Source organism: Passer domesticus, chromosome 5 (genome assembly GCF_036417665.1).
Source record: "Passer domesticus isolate bPasDom1 chromosome 5, bPasDom1.hap1, whole genome shotgun sequence".
Taxonomy (NCBI): Eukaryota; Metazoa; Chordata; class Aves; order Passeriformes; family Passeridae; genus Passer; species Passer domesticus.
Window position 1 is genome coordinate 10,820,671 of NC_087478.1, and position 19,889 is coordinate 10,840,559.

Consider the following 19,889-nt stretch of genomic DNA (forward strand, 5'->3'; position numbering starts at 1 on the left):
TACTCGTTAGTAAAAGGAAATAACTACTTCACAGATTTTTTGAGCTCATTAGTTTAGAATTTAACAGCAATTATTATACCACATACTCCAGCTGTATCTCCAGCTTCTGACGAATTGACCCTTAAAGTCCCCTAAAGTCAGACTGTTACTACTAACATTCCTTCTCAAAGACAGAGTGACCTTGAAGACAGTAATGCATCAGGTATAGAGGAGAAAAAAAAGCAAGGGTACACATAGATAATGTCAGGTTTATGTGTAATCTACACAATTAGACATAAAAATGTAATTATTTTAAACAAACTGCACTTGACAAACAAGTATGCCTTTGTAAACTCCAGTTTTACCTAGCTCTTGGATAAAGAAAGAAAAATCCGAAGTTTGAGACATTCAAACCTTCCAATGCATACACACGAAACAATCTACTGCTGTCTTCAGAAAAACAGTGTAGAGTTTAAACTACTTTCTACAATAAACAGAATCCATTTCCAGCAAGACAGGGGTGTAGAATTAAAAGCAGCATCAGCCTACTCACTGCCATCCTCTGACAATTTCCACTCCCTCTTAACACTAAGTTTATTTCTACTAATTTCTCTTGAGAACACATCATTTTTTTACACTGAAAAAAGATTAAGCACTGTTTCAGCAGACATACTAACTTACCGTGATTCATAGTCCATTACTGTCTGAAGAAATGTGCTTCATTCTTCTGAAAACCGTACTTAATGTATTTTACGCAAACCATTTTGTAAAGAAATGTTCAGAAAAAATTTGGTCTGAACTCCTTCTGCACCTCTTACAAAGAGAGGGATAACATCAATGCAGAAAGAGTCTGAAATATTTTTTTTAAAGCAAAAAAGAAAATATTTACAGAAGGCAATCACTACTGGGTACCACCAAGGCTGAAAGTTAATAAAGTAAGAACATGAAAAATAGCTTGCTCAAACAACAATTAAGTAGACACATAAACATGAAGATAAAAGAAAATGCAGGACAGAATTTGAGAATATATCCACTGACTTCACTAATTTTTTTTTTTAATACAAAGAAAGCTTTCACTGATTTGAAAACTATTGTTACATTTTCTTTGTAATGGTGTGGGGGAGGCGAGTTGGGAGCAAGAAAGAAAAGCTTCCTCTTTCATTGCACCAGTCAGATCAGTGAACAGAGAAAAAGTGTACAACAGTACTGCCACAGCTAAACGAGGATTACATTTTTTATCCAGTTTCTGAAGGCACCTACAAAGTCTTCCCTAGCTTTGAAGTACTCTGCACTAGAGAAAAATATATCTAAGCTGAAAAACAAAAGAAATCAACTGCAATGGTGCCTTTGTGCTTCCTCCTGTGAAGCACTAGGGCTGCACAAGCACACAGTGAAGGGACATCTTCTGTAACATGAAACAAACAGTGCCATTATCACAAACCACACATGCAAAAGGCACTAAATGCCGAGATCAATTAACATTCTGGATCCTTCTAGCCAAAGTCTGCGAGAAATGAGTGAAAGAATAGCTTGTTTAATAACGTTTTTTATGCAAAGCATCAACTTCAAGGCCTTGCAGTTGTGATCAGAGCAAGCAGTACCTGAACACTTCCAATACACTTTTCCTGTATCAGCTAGAGAATTTACTTATGAAGCTGTGCCTATCAAGCCCATCTGTCAGTGCACTTTTGTCAGTGCTGATTTTACTCTCTGCTTTTTTATCTCAGCCTTAGAGGAAAAAATAGCAATACAGCCTTTAAAAAGTGTTCCATATCTGTGAAGTTGCATACCACTAGCAAAACAGTGTAATTTTTTAAAATAATGAATAAATAAACAAAACCACACTAAGATATCCCATTCTCTTTCAATGTCTGAGTCCTTACAATTAAGAATTCTGCTCACATAAAATCTGTGAAATTGCCTATTATAAGCTGTAATGTCATCAAGTCTCAAAATTTTGCTATTTTTTATCCATTAACAATTTTCATTTACATTAAAATTTCATGACAAGATTTTACATTATTGTTTCAGTGAACATGAGGAAATGAAAACTCAGAGTCAATCGGACTTCCCCACAAGAAAGCAAGTGAATCCCAAATACCAAATGGAGAGACACAGGAGCAGAACCATACTGAAAATTTGCATATTCCCAATTACTACTGTTTCTGTAACAAAGCAAATTTCCAGAGGAGATAAGTGGTGTCACAGGACAGCAACAGAGTTACCATAACCCGATGCAAAATCTACCAAACATATTGTAGTCTCCTTATAACAAACTGAAAAACAGGATGAAGCTCAAAAAAACCTAGATTACAACCTTTTCATTTCAAAACACTGTCATTAAACAAAAGTAAAGAAAAAAAAATTCTGTTCCTCACTAGCATGACTTCTAATTTACAGACTCCTAAAATCCAATATAGGGGAAAAAAAAAACCCCATTTGTGGAAATGTCATAGTTTAACTCTAGCCAGCAACCAAGCACAAGCAAGCTGCTTGCTCTATATACTTTACTCAATAAGTCAAGCTGTTTTAAGAACTTACAGGCAAGAAGCAATAGAAATGAACATACCTCCAGAGGGTAGTGTTTCTTGTAATGGTGAGATTTCCTGTTTCGAAGGGTACAGTCGCTAGAAGTGCGCTCGGCATTGCGGCGTAAAGAATAGCCAGTCTCAGGCCCTTCCTCACTAGAAACTTCATCTGATAAATTTGTCACAGTCCTGTGAGTATCCTAGTGCAAGAAAAAATACTACAGTATTAGTAAGACACAGAGTCATAATTACTAAGTCTTGTTCTCAACTAGTTAAATCAAATTTCTTTCTGCAACTTTGGTATCTATGCTAAGTTAAACCAGATATTAATGCATTTTCAAGACTCAAAATTGGCAGAACATGAATTATGGAATAGAAATTGTAACATCAAAACCACTTTTTCAAAGAAAGGCCTAGTTCACATTAGCCTCAAGAAAGATTATGATGCTCTTGTTTTAAATATGATTTTTCATAAACTGAACATGCCAAGATAGGCTTAGAAAAATTGCATCCACATCTGAAAAGAGAACAAACCAAACCAAAAAGTCCAAACCAACCAACCAGTCAAAAGTAACAGTATAACACTGAATTATCAACATATTCAGTACAAAGTCAACATTTACCACCTCTTACAAGGACAAAGGCTTAGAGGATGTATGTTGAATACTGAGATCACTAACATGTGTTACTTTGAATACAGGATATCCAGGAGATAATAAGACCCAGACAAACTAAAAGCTCCGCTTTCTTCCATGATCACTTCCTATAATTCTGTAATGATTCTATTATTCCCTGTCATTCCTGTTACTCACTATAGAGAGTCCTGCCTATTTCACTTGGAGCGAAATTCTGCTTTCCTCATCTTTCACATAGATCAATTTAAAAAAAAAAAAAAAGGAAAAGAAAGGTGATTCACAGGCAAAGAAATGCTCAGAATGTCCTTAAAATTACAAATTGTCTGTAATCCAAAATCTGTTCCATTTTATCATAGAGACAGACCACAGATGCCCAGAATCTCAGAGAAGTCACAGAACACTTACCTGGTCAGGAAATACCCACAGATAAAGGACAGCACACAAACTTGTGCATTGAAATAAATACCAAAAAATGTTTAAACACCATTAAGGTTCCTCCCATAAAAAAAAAAAGGAAAGGCCAGGAATATGATGAAGACAACTCACTATAATTTTTGGCTCCAGGACCCTAAGCCTAATTTCATTTTTAAAATATTTTTAAGAATAAAGTAGATAGAAATGCATCAAAGGCATCACAAAAAGCAACAAACACACTTACTTTGTGGTGACTGTGGTTTCCCAGGGCATCTCTCACTGTGGAAGGGCTCCATCCTGTCTCTTCTGGCCTAATCACCTCACACCGACGTTCATGGCCCTGCACACCTTCTTCACTGCCTTTACCTGGCTTCTTCCCATCAAGGGACACGTAGCCATTATCAGTTTCAGTGGATTTATCTATTGAGTTTTTTGCTTTCTTAGATCTATATTTAAAACAAATACATGTATTAAATTAATTATTCTCTGAATTATTTCCCCATCTAAATCCTGCTTATTCCTATCAACCAATGTTTTAGCTTTACTAAGATGTCCACAAACTAACAATATTAACATTTGATTTTGATGCCATATTTGTAACTATTTAATCTTCTAAATAATACCCATCATCCTCTCCTAAAATTGTTATAAACTGTCAGTGTGTGAAAGAAATATATATCATTAGCTACTGAAAGAAAAGGAAACCTGTTTTAAAAATAAAACTTCACAGCAGCTTTGCTAACAGAAGAACCACAAGCCTCAAAAGTGAAATCCCTCTATTCAATCTTAACAAATAAAAGAGGTATAGTAGAAGTTGCTTCAATAGTTATTAATTCAAAGCAAGCATGCAATTTCCTGAAGCTGCAAACAAACATGCTGTTTAGTACTCTGTACATTGATATTTGATGTTCTTTTGGATATATTCTGCTTACTGACAACCCCACTAAACAGAAGGGGATCTACTCTTTCCTCATTATCCAGTAACAACCCAGGCAACATTTTTCCATATCTCTTACAACCATACCAATTAAGATGCTTTTTAAAGGACAAATCTCTCACTGAATAATCTCCCATGACATCCTCTAGAAGCAAAACCCTCTCCTAGACAATAAATGTACCAGCAAGTCTGCCTCATGCAAGAAGAAGGCTCTCTCAAAGTGAACACTTGATGATTACACTCCCAAACTAGAAAGTGCAGTGGATGAAGGAATAAAGAGAAATACCTTGCTACCTTACTGACAGGGACTTTTAGTCTTCTCTGTTGTCAAAGTAAATCAAATTTTGTTTTTATAGATTCTCAGAATACTTGGTGGGAAAACGGGGGAGAGAAAACAAGAGGAAAGCATTATAAATAATGCTTCTGAAATGTACTATTTTTATTTCAAGTAGAACACTGGGCACAGGTCAGGAACTATCAAGAATCTGTTCAATTGATCTGGTGTTCCTGTGAGGGAATATGCACTGCCTTTCTCTTTAAGGACTCAGGCATTCTGTAAGGGCTTGGATTACACAGTAGAAGATTAAATTCCTCTTTAATATGTACATCAAACAAATTGGGAGAATTTGGAGAGGCGCCTCACATTCCTTTCAAGATAAGGTATCCCACACATAAAGGGGAGTCCTGAAAGCAAAAAATGGCTAGGAACAGCTGGATAAAATAGGGAAAAAAAATCCAAAAAGGACCAATTCAGTTCACAAAATAAGGGTATGCAGAAAAAAATTGAATAAAGGGATAAAGACAAAATTATCAAGAGAAAAGAAAATGTTACCAAGGTGTTTAATCCTCCTTTCCCATCTTTAATGTTGTCACCCTAACTAGGAAAAAAGTTATCATTTATAATTCTTTTAAAGCAAAGCGACTTTCATTGGCAACTCATTGCAAAATAATAAGGTCAGTTGTGAGGACTGAAGTACCACTAAAATTAAATTATCTGCAATAAAGAGGAATCCAGATAAACTAATCTGTAATTTATTAAATATTCCTCCAGCACTTTTTAAAATTTTCTTTCAAAAAGTGCAAAATAAACGCAGTACTCATCACACACACACCTCCAGTCAGAAACACTTCCTCCACACGTTACTAAACTGTATGAGCAGAATAATGAGACACCTCTTCCAAGTTTGATTTGAGAAGTTTTTATACATTTTATACATAACTTTAAAGCTAGAAGAAGTAGCCTCAAACAGCTGAATAGGAACTGAACTGTGCATGTATGCACAACTTTTTCAGATGGGATTTCACTACTCAAGCAATGTTTGAGTGCTAAAATCACAAGACCAAAGCTACTGGTCTGGTATCAACTAAGGCTCATTCTAAATATCAGGGAGCTTGACTGAAGTCTTTATTTGCTTCTAACAGAGAAACCAGGAGTTTTTTTGTAAGACTCCCTAAATTTAAGTGCAAGCCTCAAGCCAGAAAAGCATACACTTGGGCTTAAAGTTAGGCTTTTGTGCACATTGAAAAGAAAAAAAACATTAAAAAAAAAAAAAACAAAAACAAACCACAGTAACAAACAATATATCCCTAACTGACAAAAATGTATGGTTTCCTAGAATTACTATATATATACATACATCCTTAATCAACATTTACAATTTAAGGCTACAACTAAAAGTATTTAGAGTAAAACAAAGAACACCAGCAATAAATACAATGCCTTAGAAGGCTTGAATATATGCAAAAACTAAATCAAGAATGACTTTCATTCTTATTCATATATTATCCAGAGAAAATACTAAGGAAAAGTTAAGTAAAGGTTCTGGAACAGTGTGCATGTGCAGTCTCAAATATTCTTTCAATGTATTTTCATTGGGGTTGATCAGAAAAACTCTCCTCTCCGTTCCCACTGCAAAACTTTTAGAGAAGTTACAAGATTTCCACTGGAGTAAGAACACATGCAGAACAAATTCCCAAATCAGCACTACATTCTGAACAAACCACCTGCTTGGATACTGCATTCTTTTCAAGTAAAACTTATCAACAGTATTTTCTAAATTGCCCCTGTGCTGGAATAAAGTTTAGAATTCTAATTTTTAAGTCAGACTGAGTTCTGCCAGTGGAAAGGATATTTATTGAATACACAGTTCCAGTTTACCAATGATCTGAGCACAGGCAAATGGTGTAGGTATACAGGGTCCTGCCCTAACACAGAGAATGTAATTTCTGAGGTTAAGTTGAAATCATGTATTTATGACCTATACTTAAAATTCCAGAAAAAAAGTATGTCAAAGATTTGTGTAAGTGAAAAACTGCTGAAAATAACTAATCAGACATTCTATATCAGACATTCTAATGTGCTTATCTAAAGAGCTTCCAAGTATGTCTTAAGAAACAGGACAAGTGTAGCAGTGAAGCTTCCTTGCACTGAGATTTCATAAGATTTTCTTTAAGGAACCTCACCAAGTAGTCAATGTACTGCACACTGTGCTCTTGCTTCCTCATTCCCAGCCCCACTCCCATTGTGCTGACAAAACTGTTTGTGTATTACCATGAAAAAAATTACATGAAGAAACCGAACTGCATGTTCCCCTGGAGTTAAAAAAAAGCTTATTTTTCATCTAGACAAGTCTGTATGGTTCTAGACATACAAACAACTGTGCCTCTGCAACTGAAGGGGTAACAAAGGACTAAGGGCTGCTTACAGCACTCTCAGTCACTCTGTTCTTTTTCCTTTGAAGATACTCTGTATACCAAGTAGTCATCGTGGAGGCTTAACATCTATATATATACACACACTACCCCTCATTAAATGGTTTAAACAAGTCTTTAGGATAAGTTCCAAATAGCCCTTCTCAACTGAAAATACTCTGAGCCCCACAGCAGGAAAGGCAAGGAAAAAAAAAATCTTCCAACACTCTTCTTACTGCAGAACAGTATCTTCAATGAAGGGAAAACAAAACAAAAAGTTTACAAGATTACACTTGAAGCATACCAGAGAGTAATACCCACAGAGCCAAAGAACAGCCCTGGTGCCTATCACTATGACCTACAGTTTATCAAAGACAGTTTAACCCACACAGGAAAAAGTCAAATGAACCCTCCTTTTACAACACTTTTAAACATTTTCAAAACTTGTCCAAGGTTTTAAGTAGATCCTCCCAGAAGGTAACGTAAGTTTTACCAGTGGTTAAGAGCACAGACCACAGGTATGACAGACATGTTAGTGTTGCTGTATTTACAATGCAGCATGCACAACAAAACATCCATGTAATAACTCACACTATCCCTTTTCCCAATGTAATACTTTTTATTGAGTATATTTTCACTTATTAATAAATGTTGACTCATAGCACTCAAAATGTTGCATGCGTAGCATGTCTTGCACATAGAGCTATAGAATGGGTTTTTGAAAAACTTTAATAGCCCAATCAGTGTTTATTTGAATCCTGAAGGATAAGTGTGTCATTTCATGACAGTGACAAAGTTGAATAAGCATTCGCTTGGAGTAACAAGGAGGTAATGTAATAAAGTAAAATTAAACAGTTGAATTTTTCTCACTGAGAAACTAAGCTGGTTATTTTCCTGATAGAGTACATGGTGTAGTAAAACAACAAAATATAATTTAATTAAAAGTTAATTCTGTACTCTGCTCTCATGAGATCCCACCTGGAGCACCACGCTAAGCTCTAGGGACCCCAACACGAGAAGGACATGGCACTGTGGGAACAAGTCCAGAGGAGGGACAAGAAGATGATCAGAGGGCTGGAGCACCTCTCCTGTGAAGACAGCTGAGAGAACTGGGATTGTTCATCCTGGAGAAGAGGCTCCAGGGAGACCTTTGAGCACCTTCCAGAGCTGGAGAAGGACTTTTTACAGGAGCAGGTACAGACAGGACAAGGGGCAATGGTTTCAAATGGAAAAAAGGCAGGCTTAGTTTTCAGTATTAGAAATTATTAAGTGAGGAGGTGGTGAAAGTAGAACAATTGCCCACAGAAGCTGTGGCTGCCCCATCCCTGGAGTGTTCAAGGCCACACTGGATGGGCTCTGAACAACCTGGTCTAGTGGAAGTTGCACCTGCCTATGCAAGGGGGGAGAACTAGATGATCTTTAAAGTCCTTTCCAACCCAAATTATTCTATGACAATTCAACAGTTTTTCAACATTATTGCATGAGCATTTGCAAAAGTCAAGAAACAACACATTAGTACATTTTCAAATACTCAGGTGAGTTTGCTATTAAGAGCAAAAACTAGATCAACAGAAGTTTAATCATTACATCAATATTTACTTAATTAGAAAAGGGATAGTGCATCTCTAACACTTATGTAGCCTTGAATAAATACAAACCCTGATAAAAAGAAAGCAGCATGCCAGATATCTCTGAAGACAGCGCCAATACTGCAAGAGGTGCTTGTACCGTAGCTCTGCACTGTTCCCTCCTGTGTGTTATCTGTGGTACTAGAGCCATCTCCTTCCCTATGTACTTCCAAATGTGCTGCTTTCCTTAATTTCCTTCATCAGAAGAGATTAAAATGGGAAGGTAGTTTTGTAAGTGCAATCTGCTAGTTCTGTAATGTGTTCAGCAGTTCAAGCATGCAAAAACAAGCAAAATTTCAAAGTATTTTGCTAAAGCTTTGTCATACCTATTTAATAAAATAGCATGATACATTTATTATATACTTAAATACATTATATACTTAAACACAAAACACATTTCATTTCATCATCAGAAGCTTAGATCTACAAAAGTCACTGCTGCAGTGTTTCCCATTTTAATGGGACAATCCACTGCAGCAAACCACAGTCAGTGGAGTGCTTGACTTAAATCCTACATTTCCAAGAGTACCTCTTTTCACATACACTTGCCACAGATTATTAGCCAGATTTATAAAACTAAATTTGAAGTAATATAAACACTGTCACTCCACCAGTCTTCAGATAACTGTTTTGAGACAAAATGTCAGATTTGATGCATTAAAATTCAAATAAAACTATGCCTAAATTAATCAATGCATAAAAGTTAAACAGCACCAATTAAGCACAATTTTGAAGTTTCAAATAAAAACAGAGCACCATTTTCTCATCTCTAGCAATGCACAGACTGCAAACCCCTACATTTTTTTCATGCACATTCTCTATAGTAGTTTAACAATCCTAAATGAAAGTACTAAACACAGACTATACAAGTCTTTAACTAAAGTACTTTAACACAGACTATACCTTCTTCTTTTACCCCCTGTGCTGGGAGGTGGCTTAGGAGTTCGTGTTGAAACAATCTGACAGTGCACAGTCCCAAGCAGCAACATGAGCCATATTGGCCCAATGACTTCTGTCAGAGGTATATTATGTGGGCTTTGGGCTGTATAGAATAGCACTACAGCAGCAACTGAAAAAGAAGGGAAATGAAGTTGAGTTTAATGTCTGAAACGGCCAACTCAGATGGTTTTTGTCAAAAACAAACCAGTCAGATGCAGACCTTTACCTGCATTTTAAGCCAACTCATGTAACTCTGAGAGAACAAAATTACTATTTTGCTGAAAAACAGCAGCAATTAGGGTCTGAACAGCTGACTGTCTTAGTACCAATCTTGTCTTTCACACTTGTGATATCATAGGTATTGCTCAAAAAATGGCTGAATGAAATAAGTTGGAAAGTTGTATCTGTCATGAAACCACTTCAACTATGGTGAAACATCAGTAGGAGACAAAACCAAAAAGTAAATATCATCCTTAAAGCAGCCCAAATAAATTTAATTCTGTATCGTGTGTTACAACAAAGCACAAGTCAGTGAGTTTGATGAGACTTGAGACTAGAAATTCCTTACACAGCAGAATGCATTTAAACTCCATGTCCCAGCCAAGGGACAAAATTGCCCACATGGAAGGGCAGCCATGCATAAGTACAACCCTATAAATGTTCTATATATACTTCTGTGCATCTTTTTTAGCAGTGAGGAAAGATCAAAAGACAAACCATGTAAACTATGGGGTAGCTACTTCAACTATGAAATGACCAGGGCTCCAACTAGCACTTGTGGTTGGGAAAAGGGCCAGCTTCCAATTCCATGGCCAACTGTTAGTTTTGTAACCCTATAACCACTTTTCATATACAGCCAACAGCCAGGCTCCTGCACCCAGAGCCCAAACACTCAGCAACATTTTTACAGGCTCCAGGTCAACCTGAACACATCCAGCTAGCATGAAGCAGGAGGAAAAGGCAACCCCTCTCCTCTCTGCTTACTCTGGCCTTGCTCTGGCTTGAAGAGCTGTGATGCATAACTCAGCTGAGAGAAGCTATTAAAAAAAAAAAAAATCACCAAAAACTCCCCAAAACCAAAAACACCCACAGAAACTCCAAGAAACAATTCAGAAGCAGAACAGGGAAATAATTCTCTGTGCCTAGCATCCACACATCCCCTGAGAACTTGGTTTTGTTTGTGTACTGCTGAGAAGTGAAAAGTCCCCTAATTTAGACCTATTTCTAGCACAAAAAATACAAGTTCAACAGGTGTCACCTGTTCTCTACTGAAATTGACTGAAAAAAATGCAGCCACATACAAAGCTATGTGCCACATTCAAACACCTAAAATAAATCCCATGAAGCAACACCTAACACAGAAGATTACCTGGATGTGATGTTCTCCACTCAAAAAAGGTTTGATCTGTTTTCCATTAAGTAATCTTTAGCAAGGTAACCAGTATTAGAAACATGATGAACATACAAAACAATGGAATTATTTTTGATTGTGGAAAAACTATTTCTAATTTCTCCTCTGTCTTTTTCCTAAATTAAGTTTTGCATGGCAATATCCTTTATTACTATAAGTGAACTACATTTTTGCTGCATAACCTTTCTCAAATACCGCATGCATCAATGAGAAATACAACGTATTAAAAATCAATAAAATATGTACAGATAGCAAAAGATAATGCTATCTCTTTCTAAATGAGCTTAACTGAGTTCCTCATACATACACTTAGCTCCATGAGGTATAAAAAGTAAAGAAGGAGCTGATTTTGGCTCCTGTCATACAATTTGGATAAACAAATTGTACCTCCATGTGAAATATTCTGCAGGAGTAGGCCTACACGAAATAATTTTAAAATTCACTACTGCTACCTAAAAAACATTAAGTAAAGCAGAGCTGTCTAGAAGAAATCATCTTCCTGAAGACAAAAATCTTCAGATTGAAGATTCCACAACATTTCACACAGATTTAGAAAAATATTACCCATCTCCTGATCTTTTAAAGTATGATAAGAGGGAAATCTAAGATTTTATTTCTGCACAGTGTGACAATACATTCTACAGAATTGCTCATACAAACAGCTAGGTAGGAACAGGTTGGAACAGGATTGCTTACAGCACTTTTAATTATTTCTTTATGTATTTTCAGTATTTTGACCTCTGCTTTTCTAAAATATAGCGGCTTATTTTGTAAAACAGACACAAATGAAATAATATCACATTGAACAAAAAGCTGCCTCAGAGAAAGCAAGCTTACACTTCGAAGTCCTATAAGCATTTCTTTTTAAAGCATTTTAAGTTCAGAAATATTTTTAATACCAAATTTTAAAATGCATACACATGTATTTATATATCTCACCACCACAATAAACAACCACTACATCACTATTAAAGTTTCTTGCTTCATACTTAAGAAATACACAACAAATAAGTCTGCACTTCATTTTCCCCTGAGAAAATAAAAATGTTTTAAATTAAAAATGAGGTATTACTATATATTAGATAGATAAGGAAGCAGAAGAAAAAAGTTTTACTGCTATCTTAAGTCACTAGCCTGTTCCAAGACCTTGAGCATAAAACACTTTTCTATAGTTCTCTTATCACACATTGTGCTAATCACTTTACACTAAAGGAAACCAATGCAAATAAAACCTGTAGTTTAAACCTACAGCCAAGGAAAATGTTTTTTCTGTAGATTTACATAAATGCTAGCAAGTACCCTGGTGAAGCGATCAATTTTAAAGCAGTAATTCCAAGCACTGCCATTCATAAATCTATGGAAAATAATTTAGGTAAATTATTTAATTATGAACACATACAAATGAAATATAGTCAGACCATTTCACAACAATGTCACTGAGAACCTGTCATCATGACAGAAAATCCAAACTTCAATACAAAATCCAGATTCAGGGCAGAAATACGGCAACTGGAATTTGAGGTGGTTTATTTTTAATCTTCCATCATGGATTCTTGACATTTTGGTGCTGCCTTACCAATCCTGTACAAAATTAATAACTGAGCATACTTTCTGAGTAAAATATAAGCAAAACTTTTATTTAAGTACTTGGGGGGGTTCTTTCAAATAGTTCCCAATAAGTAAATATGTCCATTTAATTTCACTTACATTTTTATTTTAAGTATTTTAATCTATTTCAAAAACTATCAAAAAATCTACAGCTAATTCTGCACAGTTTTAATACCAAGTATTTCAAATAGTTGGATTATAGTGTAATATGGAATACTATTCATTATTTCCTGCTATTTTTTAAGTCACAGAAATACTTTGCCACATTACAGACCATGTGGATTAGGGAAATGATGCATTCCATCCACAGCTTAGTAAACCAGAGACTCTAAGAAATCTGAGAGGAAAAAGGCTAGTTATAAGAAAGCTCTGTAATTAATGTCCTAAAAACTTGCACTCAGAATCACTACTTTTCTACTTGTAGGGTCATACAAACGCATCACAAATTAAGGGTGAATATATATATTTTTTAAATAAATTTACAAATAGGAACATAAACAAATTACTGCAATGGTGTTTTTCAGAATAGTAACAAACCAACCACAACTTACATATTTTACTGCCTATATTACTATAAAAAGATTAAAATTATTAACACTAAAGGATCTCTTACCATAGCACAGACAAATGATGAATCTTTGTCAAAAGTGGGGATAAGAAAAACTTTCATAGAAGGCCACATGAGTATTTGTCAGTACTGCAGGGCACTAGCATGGTGAGATTAATTTTATGCTTGCTAATAACATCACCACACAAGAGGTACTGCCTTTTTTTTTAAACTCCATATATTGTTCCAATTAAAATTTCCAAATGATACAATGATTCACAACTGAGACGACAGATGGTGAATTTGAAAAAGTAATATTGCATGTTAATTGGATTTCAGTGGAAAATTCATTAGTCATTTAGCTTCTCAGGGTACTTATATTGCTCCCAACTTTCATTAACCTTCTGTTCCATAGCTGTTGTATAAACTTCTGAAACACTTATTCTTTTGGTGACTTTCATACTGATAGATAATGACTCATTCCATTACATTCTTCCCTTTCTAACTTTCCTCTTATATATCACATATATTTAAGAGACTCACAAAGTCAGATTGCTAGTACTCAATACTGAATATCCCAAAAGCTGTGAACTGACTTCTGTTTGTTAACAGCTGTCCTGAAAACCTGAATTATATTCAGATGTGACAAACTAGCATGTGCCAAATGCTGAAGAAAGCCTGTGAGGAGAGTGCTACATTTTTCATTATGCAACATTTATATATGTAAAAGAAATGTTAACCAAGAGACATGCTTGGGACTGTGTCATTCCAATATTTTATGAAAATACTGGAATAGACCTTAGCAGCAGGAAGTAAACCAAGCAGCACACTGCAGCTTCCATATGGTTAAAATAAGGCATTCAGTTGAAGCTGATGCTGTAAACCAACTCTACCTTGGAGAAGGTAAAGAACAAGCAGCCAGAAAAAAATGACCCGTGATGTCACTTGGAGCCACCACCTGTAGAAGAATGGAAAGAAAACAACTCTCACGATTCCTTTGCGGGTCAAAGATGTCCAAGGACTTTCAGGTTTTGCTTTAGCAAAAGCAGATCCTTCAAAAAAAAGAAAAAAAATTTGAATTCATTTCATCATTATGGCAAACAGAAACCTCAGTTGTTCAATAGCAGAGTAATTAAGACAGTGAAATGGTGGAAGTGCAAGATTTATTCAAATAATTATGTTTAATAACTGCTCCTTTAAATAACTAGCTCCTCAATGCACATATGGCATAAATTGTTGATGCCCTCTTGACTGCCATTATCCGGAACTTCTACAAATACCTGTAATTTCAGAATGTTTGAATAACAAAACATTGCCATGTCAAAATTCTTTTAACATGAATTATTAAAAATCGTTCAGTTTCACAGAGGTATCAGAAATTTTATAAAAGCAACAGGTCTTGTGAAAACTCTACATGCCTGTGCAGGTATAGCAGAGTCCTTTCCCAACACAGAAAAGGGATCTAAACTACCAAGATCTGTAAATTGCACCAGCCATGTTATTGAGGAAAATTGAATGAGGTTGGGAAGCACTGAAGTGAATCTGTCCAGCTGAGGACTAGCCCCAGGAGCAGGGAAGCCACCTAAAGAATAATCTATCTTTGTGTCTCCTTCTATACCATTTTTTATCTCTCTCATTCAAACATCCTTTCTCTCCCATATCTCTCCATTTCTTTTTCTTCCCAGCCAGAAAACTGTGTAAAATTTACTTAATGGGGATGTGACTTAAATTATGCAAAGTTATTGACTGAAAGGGTAACTTCTGCATGCTGCTACACCATTCCCATCTCATTTACAAGCAGCACTGGCACTACTGAGCTCTGTGCTGCACAGGTAAAACACTGCCAGCTCTGAAACCACTTTAATGCCAACTTAGACATCCATGCAGTCATTTAAATGCTGTTCACGTACATCACAGCACTGAAAAGGTCTAACACTGCTTCTTAGTTTCATGTAAGTTGAAATGTTATTTGATTTTGTTTCTTTCTCTCACATTCACATTTTTAAAAAACTGTTAGGCGATGTGAGAACAGCAATCTGCACAACCACAGAGCAGATCAAAGAGACAATGGGAGGAAGCAGCCCAAATAATACTTTGCAGGGTCCTTCCAGGGTTATCCTCACAGACCCATCACTGGAACCATCAGCCCAGCTCAAGCTCATCTCCATGAGGCCAGAGCAGGAGAGAGGGAGAAAAGCAGGTGGGAATCCAAACCATGGCATGAACACCATGACCAGGTGTGAACCCTCACCATGCACTGCTGGGAGCAGCTCTCCAAGTCATCTTCCAGAGGAAAAGGGATGCTGCCTGAGGGATGGGACTCACTGTGGGATGCCAGGGAAAAGGAGCTCAGACGGCACAGCCCTCGTAGGGCATTTAGGGAAGAATCCTGGGGTGGGGGAAAGAAAGGGTTCGGGCCATTTAGGGAGGAACAAGTGCTGTGAAATTGAAGGGTAAGGGGATAAAAAGGACTGGTCACACAAACAGCCACTGCCCAGAGCGCTGCTTGTCTGGCCACGCCACAGGGCTGGTCAGCACAACTTCTGCCTGAACTCCCTGGGCTCTCCAGGGCCAGGGGCCGTCTGCTCTGTGTCCAAGGACACCGACACGGGGCTGAGTGCCAGCACTGGCCGTCAACGCCAGAGCAGGGGGGAACTGTGTGGTCGTGGCGACGGCACAGCCAGCGAGCCTGGCAAGGCCAGAACTGCCATCAGGGGCGAGGCCCCAGGGCCAGAGGGGGCGAGGCCCCAGGGACAATGGGGGCGAGCCTCCGGGGACAATGGGGGCGAGCCTCCGGGGACAATGGGGGCGAGGCCCCAGGGACAGAGGGGGCGAGCCTCCGGGGACAATGGGGGCGAGGCCCTAGGGACAATGAGGGTGAGGTCCTAGGGACAATGAGGGTGAGCCTCCGGGGACAATGGGGGCGAGCAGGGCTCTGGAGGCCAAGGCTGGCCGTGAGGGTGCCCTACATGCACTACCTGGCTTCCTGCAATGGATGCAGGAGATTGTGCTGGCTGCTGGGCTCATGGATAAAAACACTAAATAACGTTTCCCCTAGCCTTCACAAGGCAAAAGGGAAATTACATACAGATAAGAATAAATTAAGACTAAATAAAGACTTTTCAAAAAAATCTCATATCATCTGACCTTCTGTTGCCATGTTGTTATTTAAAACAGGCAAGAAACAATCAAGGCCTATACATTTTCACCCTCCAGAAACTTCAACATAACATTCCCTCCAGATGTCAGAAGACTTAAAAGAAGTCTAAATGCATGGAGAGACTTGGAGAGACTTTTAAACAAGACAATGCACAAGTTTCTTTCTTTTTTATTTTTCAAAATCCAGATCTATACAACAAAATTTAAATTAAATTCTTAACATTTCAATTTAATCTTAATATCATTATTTAAAAATGTTTTCTGTCCATCTGCTTTAGGGAAGAGTTATGTAGGGTTGGCTGTGTTTTGTTTCATTTGGGGTTATTTTAAACCTATTAATTCACTTTTGTTATCAGACAGAGGATGGCTGTTATTCAGCTTTTTCTAGCTCAGAACTTACCTCTTACAAGATCAACATCTATGAGGTCTGGTTTCACATGTCCTGTTTTCTTTGGTTTGTTTCTCAAACCCTGCAATAGACAAATACTATCAAAATACTTTCATGCAGATGACAGACATTACAAAAGACAAAAATATCTATGTGGTCACTAATTGTATTTAACCTATACTGCTACTGAAAATTCAGACAACATGTCAACTTCATAGATTTAAAGTACTATAAATTAAGCATTCCAAATAAAAATGCACAATGGATGCCTTTTACACACTTTACAATCTATATAAAACCCAGCCAATGACTGACCCACCAGGCTATTTTTCAAACAGGCACTGAGCACTCATGGCTTTGCATTATGCAGACAATGTATGCACACACTTGCAAGAATTAGTAATACATGTCTAGTAGCTTTTCAGAATTTTTGCAACAAATTATATTCTTGAATCTCTTTTCTCCTTAGATGTCTAAGTCAACTTCACAAAATGTTTACACTGCAACTCCTTAATTCCAAACCCAGATACCAAATCACATTGCAATGCAGGAGACACTGATCAGCAAGCTATCAGAAATCCAAATTCTAGGAAAGTATTGAATTTTTCCTCAGTACTGAATATAGATTAGCCAATTAAAAGGAAGGGAAAAATCCCACACAACGGGAATGCAGCAGGAAGAAAAGCAAGCTTATTTTTTTCTTTTAGAAGCAGCATCTTCCATCACAGAAGACCCAAACTCGCTGGCAAAGCTTTCGAGTTTGTTTTTAATGCTAAAATGTGATGCTGTACTCTCAAGTCTCAGAGACAGCTGTGAGTTTATTCTGCTCCCCTTAGCTTAGATTCTCGGTCACAGCAGACAGTAAGGAAATCACAGCATACAATTCATAGAGTAAAATAAAATATTTCAAAAAATATTTAGGATACAAATGAAATTATTAAGAAAACCATTTAACTGTTCTCATCCAAAAAGCATTTAAATTGGTGAACTATACATTTCTACATTGCTAAGGCTTATCCATGTGTAAAACCACTACTAAAATGTAAATATTGGGTATAAATGAAATTATTGTCAATGAGAAACAGAAATTCAGTGAAATCTGGCAGTGTTAGTCTTTGTAAGAATAATATCAAGCAAAATGTTCAACTGAATGCAGCTCAAAATATTTCTCACATCTAAATTAAACTGGATTTCTTTTTCATGTAGAAATAAAGATAAAAAAATCAAACTGAAACAAGCTAGATGTGTAGTCATTACCTAATGTGTCTATTAGAAAAAAGAGTTTTCTTCAAACAAAAAAAAAAAATTAATACACAACTGAATCATGAATAGGACAAAATGTGCTCCGAGGATGACAAATAGAGACAACCAGTTGTATTTTAAATGCAAGCACTACAAAGACCTTATAATACAAGTTTCTTACAGAACTGCAGTCCTAACACTGCAGTAATTTTATGTGGAATGAGAAAAGAATCCCATAATTAGAATTGGAAATTATCAAAATTCTAGAATCAGCTACAGATTCTTGTGAATCTTGCCTAAGTGAGCCACTCCATTTCATAAAGAAAACTGAAGCTTAAAAAGAAAATGCTGAATAGTATAGTCATTTTCAAATGTATTAATGTTTATGGACCACTAGATCTCTCTTGAAAGTCTAAAAATGTGCCTCTTGAAAGAAATAATCTCCTAGGAACACATGCTCAATCTTAGGAAAAATTTGCCACTGCGGCTCAAATTATGTTTTCATTTTAAGAAAGAATTCTGAAAAAACTAGGTCGAGAGTACAACTTGATGTGACCTTCAGAGGAAAAGAAATGGTGACTCATTCTTTAAAAATTCCATTGGTCAAACAGTACTTTCAGCATCCACGGATTTCACTGACTTGGCTCCTGAACTGTTTGCCACACACAGCAGAAGCATTCCATTTATTCAGATGCAATTTCTATGCTTTCTTGATGCATCACAAATCTCTAACATACATGGAAAACAACAGTTTCAGACTAGGGTTATTTAAAAAAAATATATTCAGTATTTTATAATGCTCAGACCCCTCCAGTTAGTTCATATAATTTCTATTCAGCACCAAACACTTTTCAGGTAAGCATTAGCAAAAGAAGGTTTAAATAAGAATACTTTAAAATAATTATTATTATTGTAAAAACTCTTTCACACAAATTTTAAAATTAATCTTAATAGATTCTATTACAATTATAATTAAATTATAAATGTGTAGTAAGAGAAATGAATTTTCTATTACAATACATGAAGTTTTCAGATCTTTAATGACATTAATTTATAAATCATTACATAACTACTCCTAAATTTATAATGTCAAAGTGCTGTAAGAGGTTTGAGATTAAAGCACTAATGTGCAATACCATGTGCCTTGGTGCTACCTGAACTGCACTTCATTCAGTCAACCCAAACTCAGGCACCACCAGTAATTTGTTAGTGATTGGACTCCTGAGCCAAACAAGATGCAGTTTGCAGTCAGCATTTTTTTGCAGTATTTGCAGTAACTATTTGAGTAACATGCTAATACACAGCAGTTAATTAATTAACTCCTCTCGTAGCTGTGATGGGCTTTCATGGCCATGGGAAGGACCCTTCAGGCACCCCCAGGCTCAGCTGGGCTGCTGAAATACCATGGGGTCCAACTTAATGTGTGTATTTCTGTACAAAAACTCTGTAGCTCAGGTCAGGAACAGTTCTCACGGAAGGCAAGCAAGCCCCCTCACCACAGTTTTGTTTAAGTACTGTGGAGTGAAAAAACCCATCCCTGAGGAAACTGAAGCAATGTACATTTTACTGATGTTAACTAATAGCAACACCTTGAAACTCATGCAGAAATAGCACAGTACTTCCATGCAGTGTTGGAGGGGGGAAAGAAAACATTAATTGCAAGAAAATGTTGACTAAATTAACACCATGGGCATTCCATATACAACCCATAGAACCAGTACCTACAGGAGTGATTCCTTTATCTCCAAAGCAATTTAGCAATGTGGCAGACACTGATGGTACT

At 36.6% G+C, this 19,889-nt stretch overlaps 1 protein-coding gene across 1 annotated transcript in view; it reads right to left on the reverse strand.

Moving 5' to 3' along the window:
• The window catches only part of PHTF2 (putative homeodomain transcription factor 2), a 62,156-nt gene that overhangs the window by 16,186 nt on the left and 26,081 nt on the right, over window positions 1–19,889 (reverse strand). The window contains exons 4-9 of the mRNA XM_064421914.1: window positions 16,877–16,946; window positions 14,211–14,369; window positions 9,716–9,881; window positions 8,843–9,007; window positions 3,801–4,002; window positions 2,549–2,707 (exon numbers count right to left, since the gene is read on the reverse strand). Coding sequence (XP_064277984.1) covers window positions 2,549–2,707; window positions 3,801–4,002; window positions 8,843–9,007; window positions 9,716–9,881; window positions 14,211–14,369; window positions 16,877–16,946 — 921 coding nt within the window. The remainder of the gene's footprint in view (window positions 1–2,548; window positions 2,708–3,800; window positions 4,003–8,842; window positions 9,008–9,715; window positions 9,882–14,210; window positions 14,370–16,876; window positions 16,947–19,889) is intronic.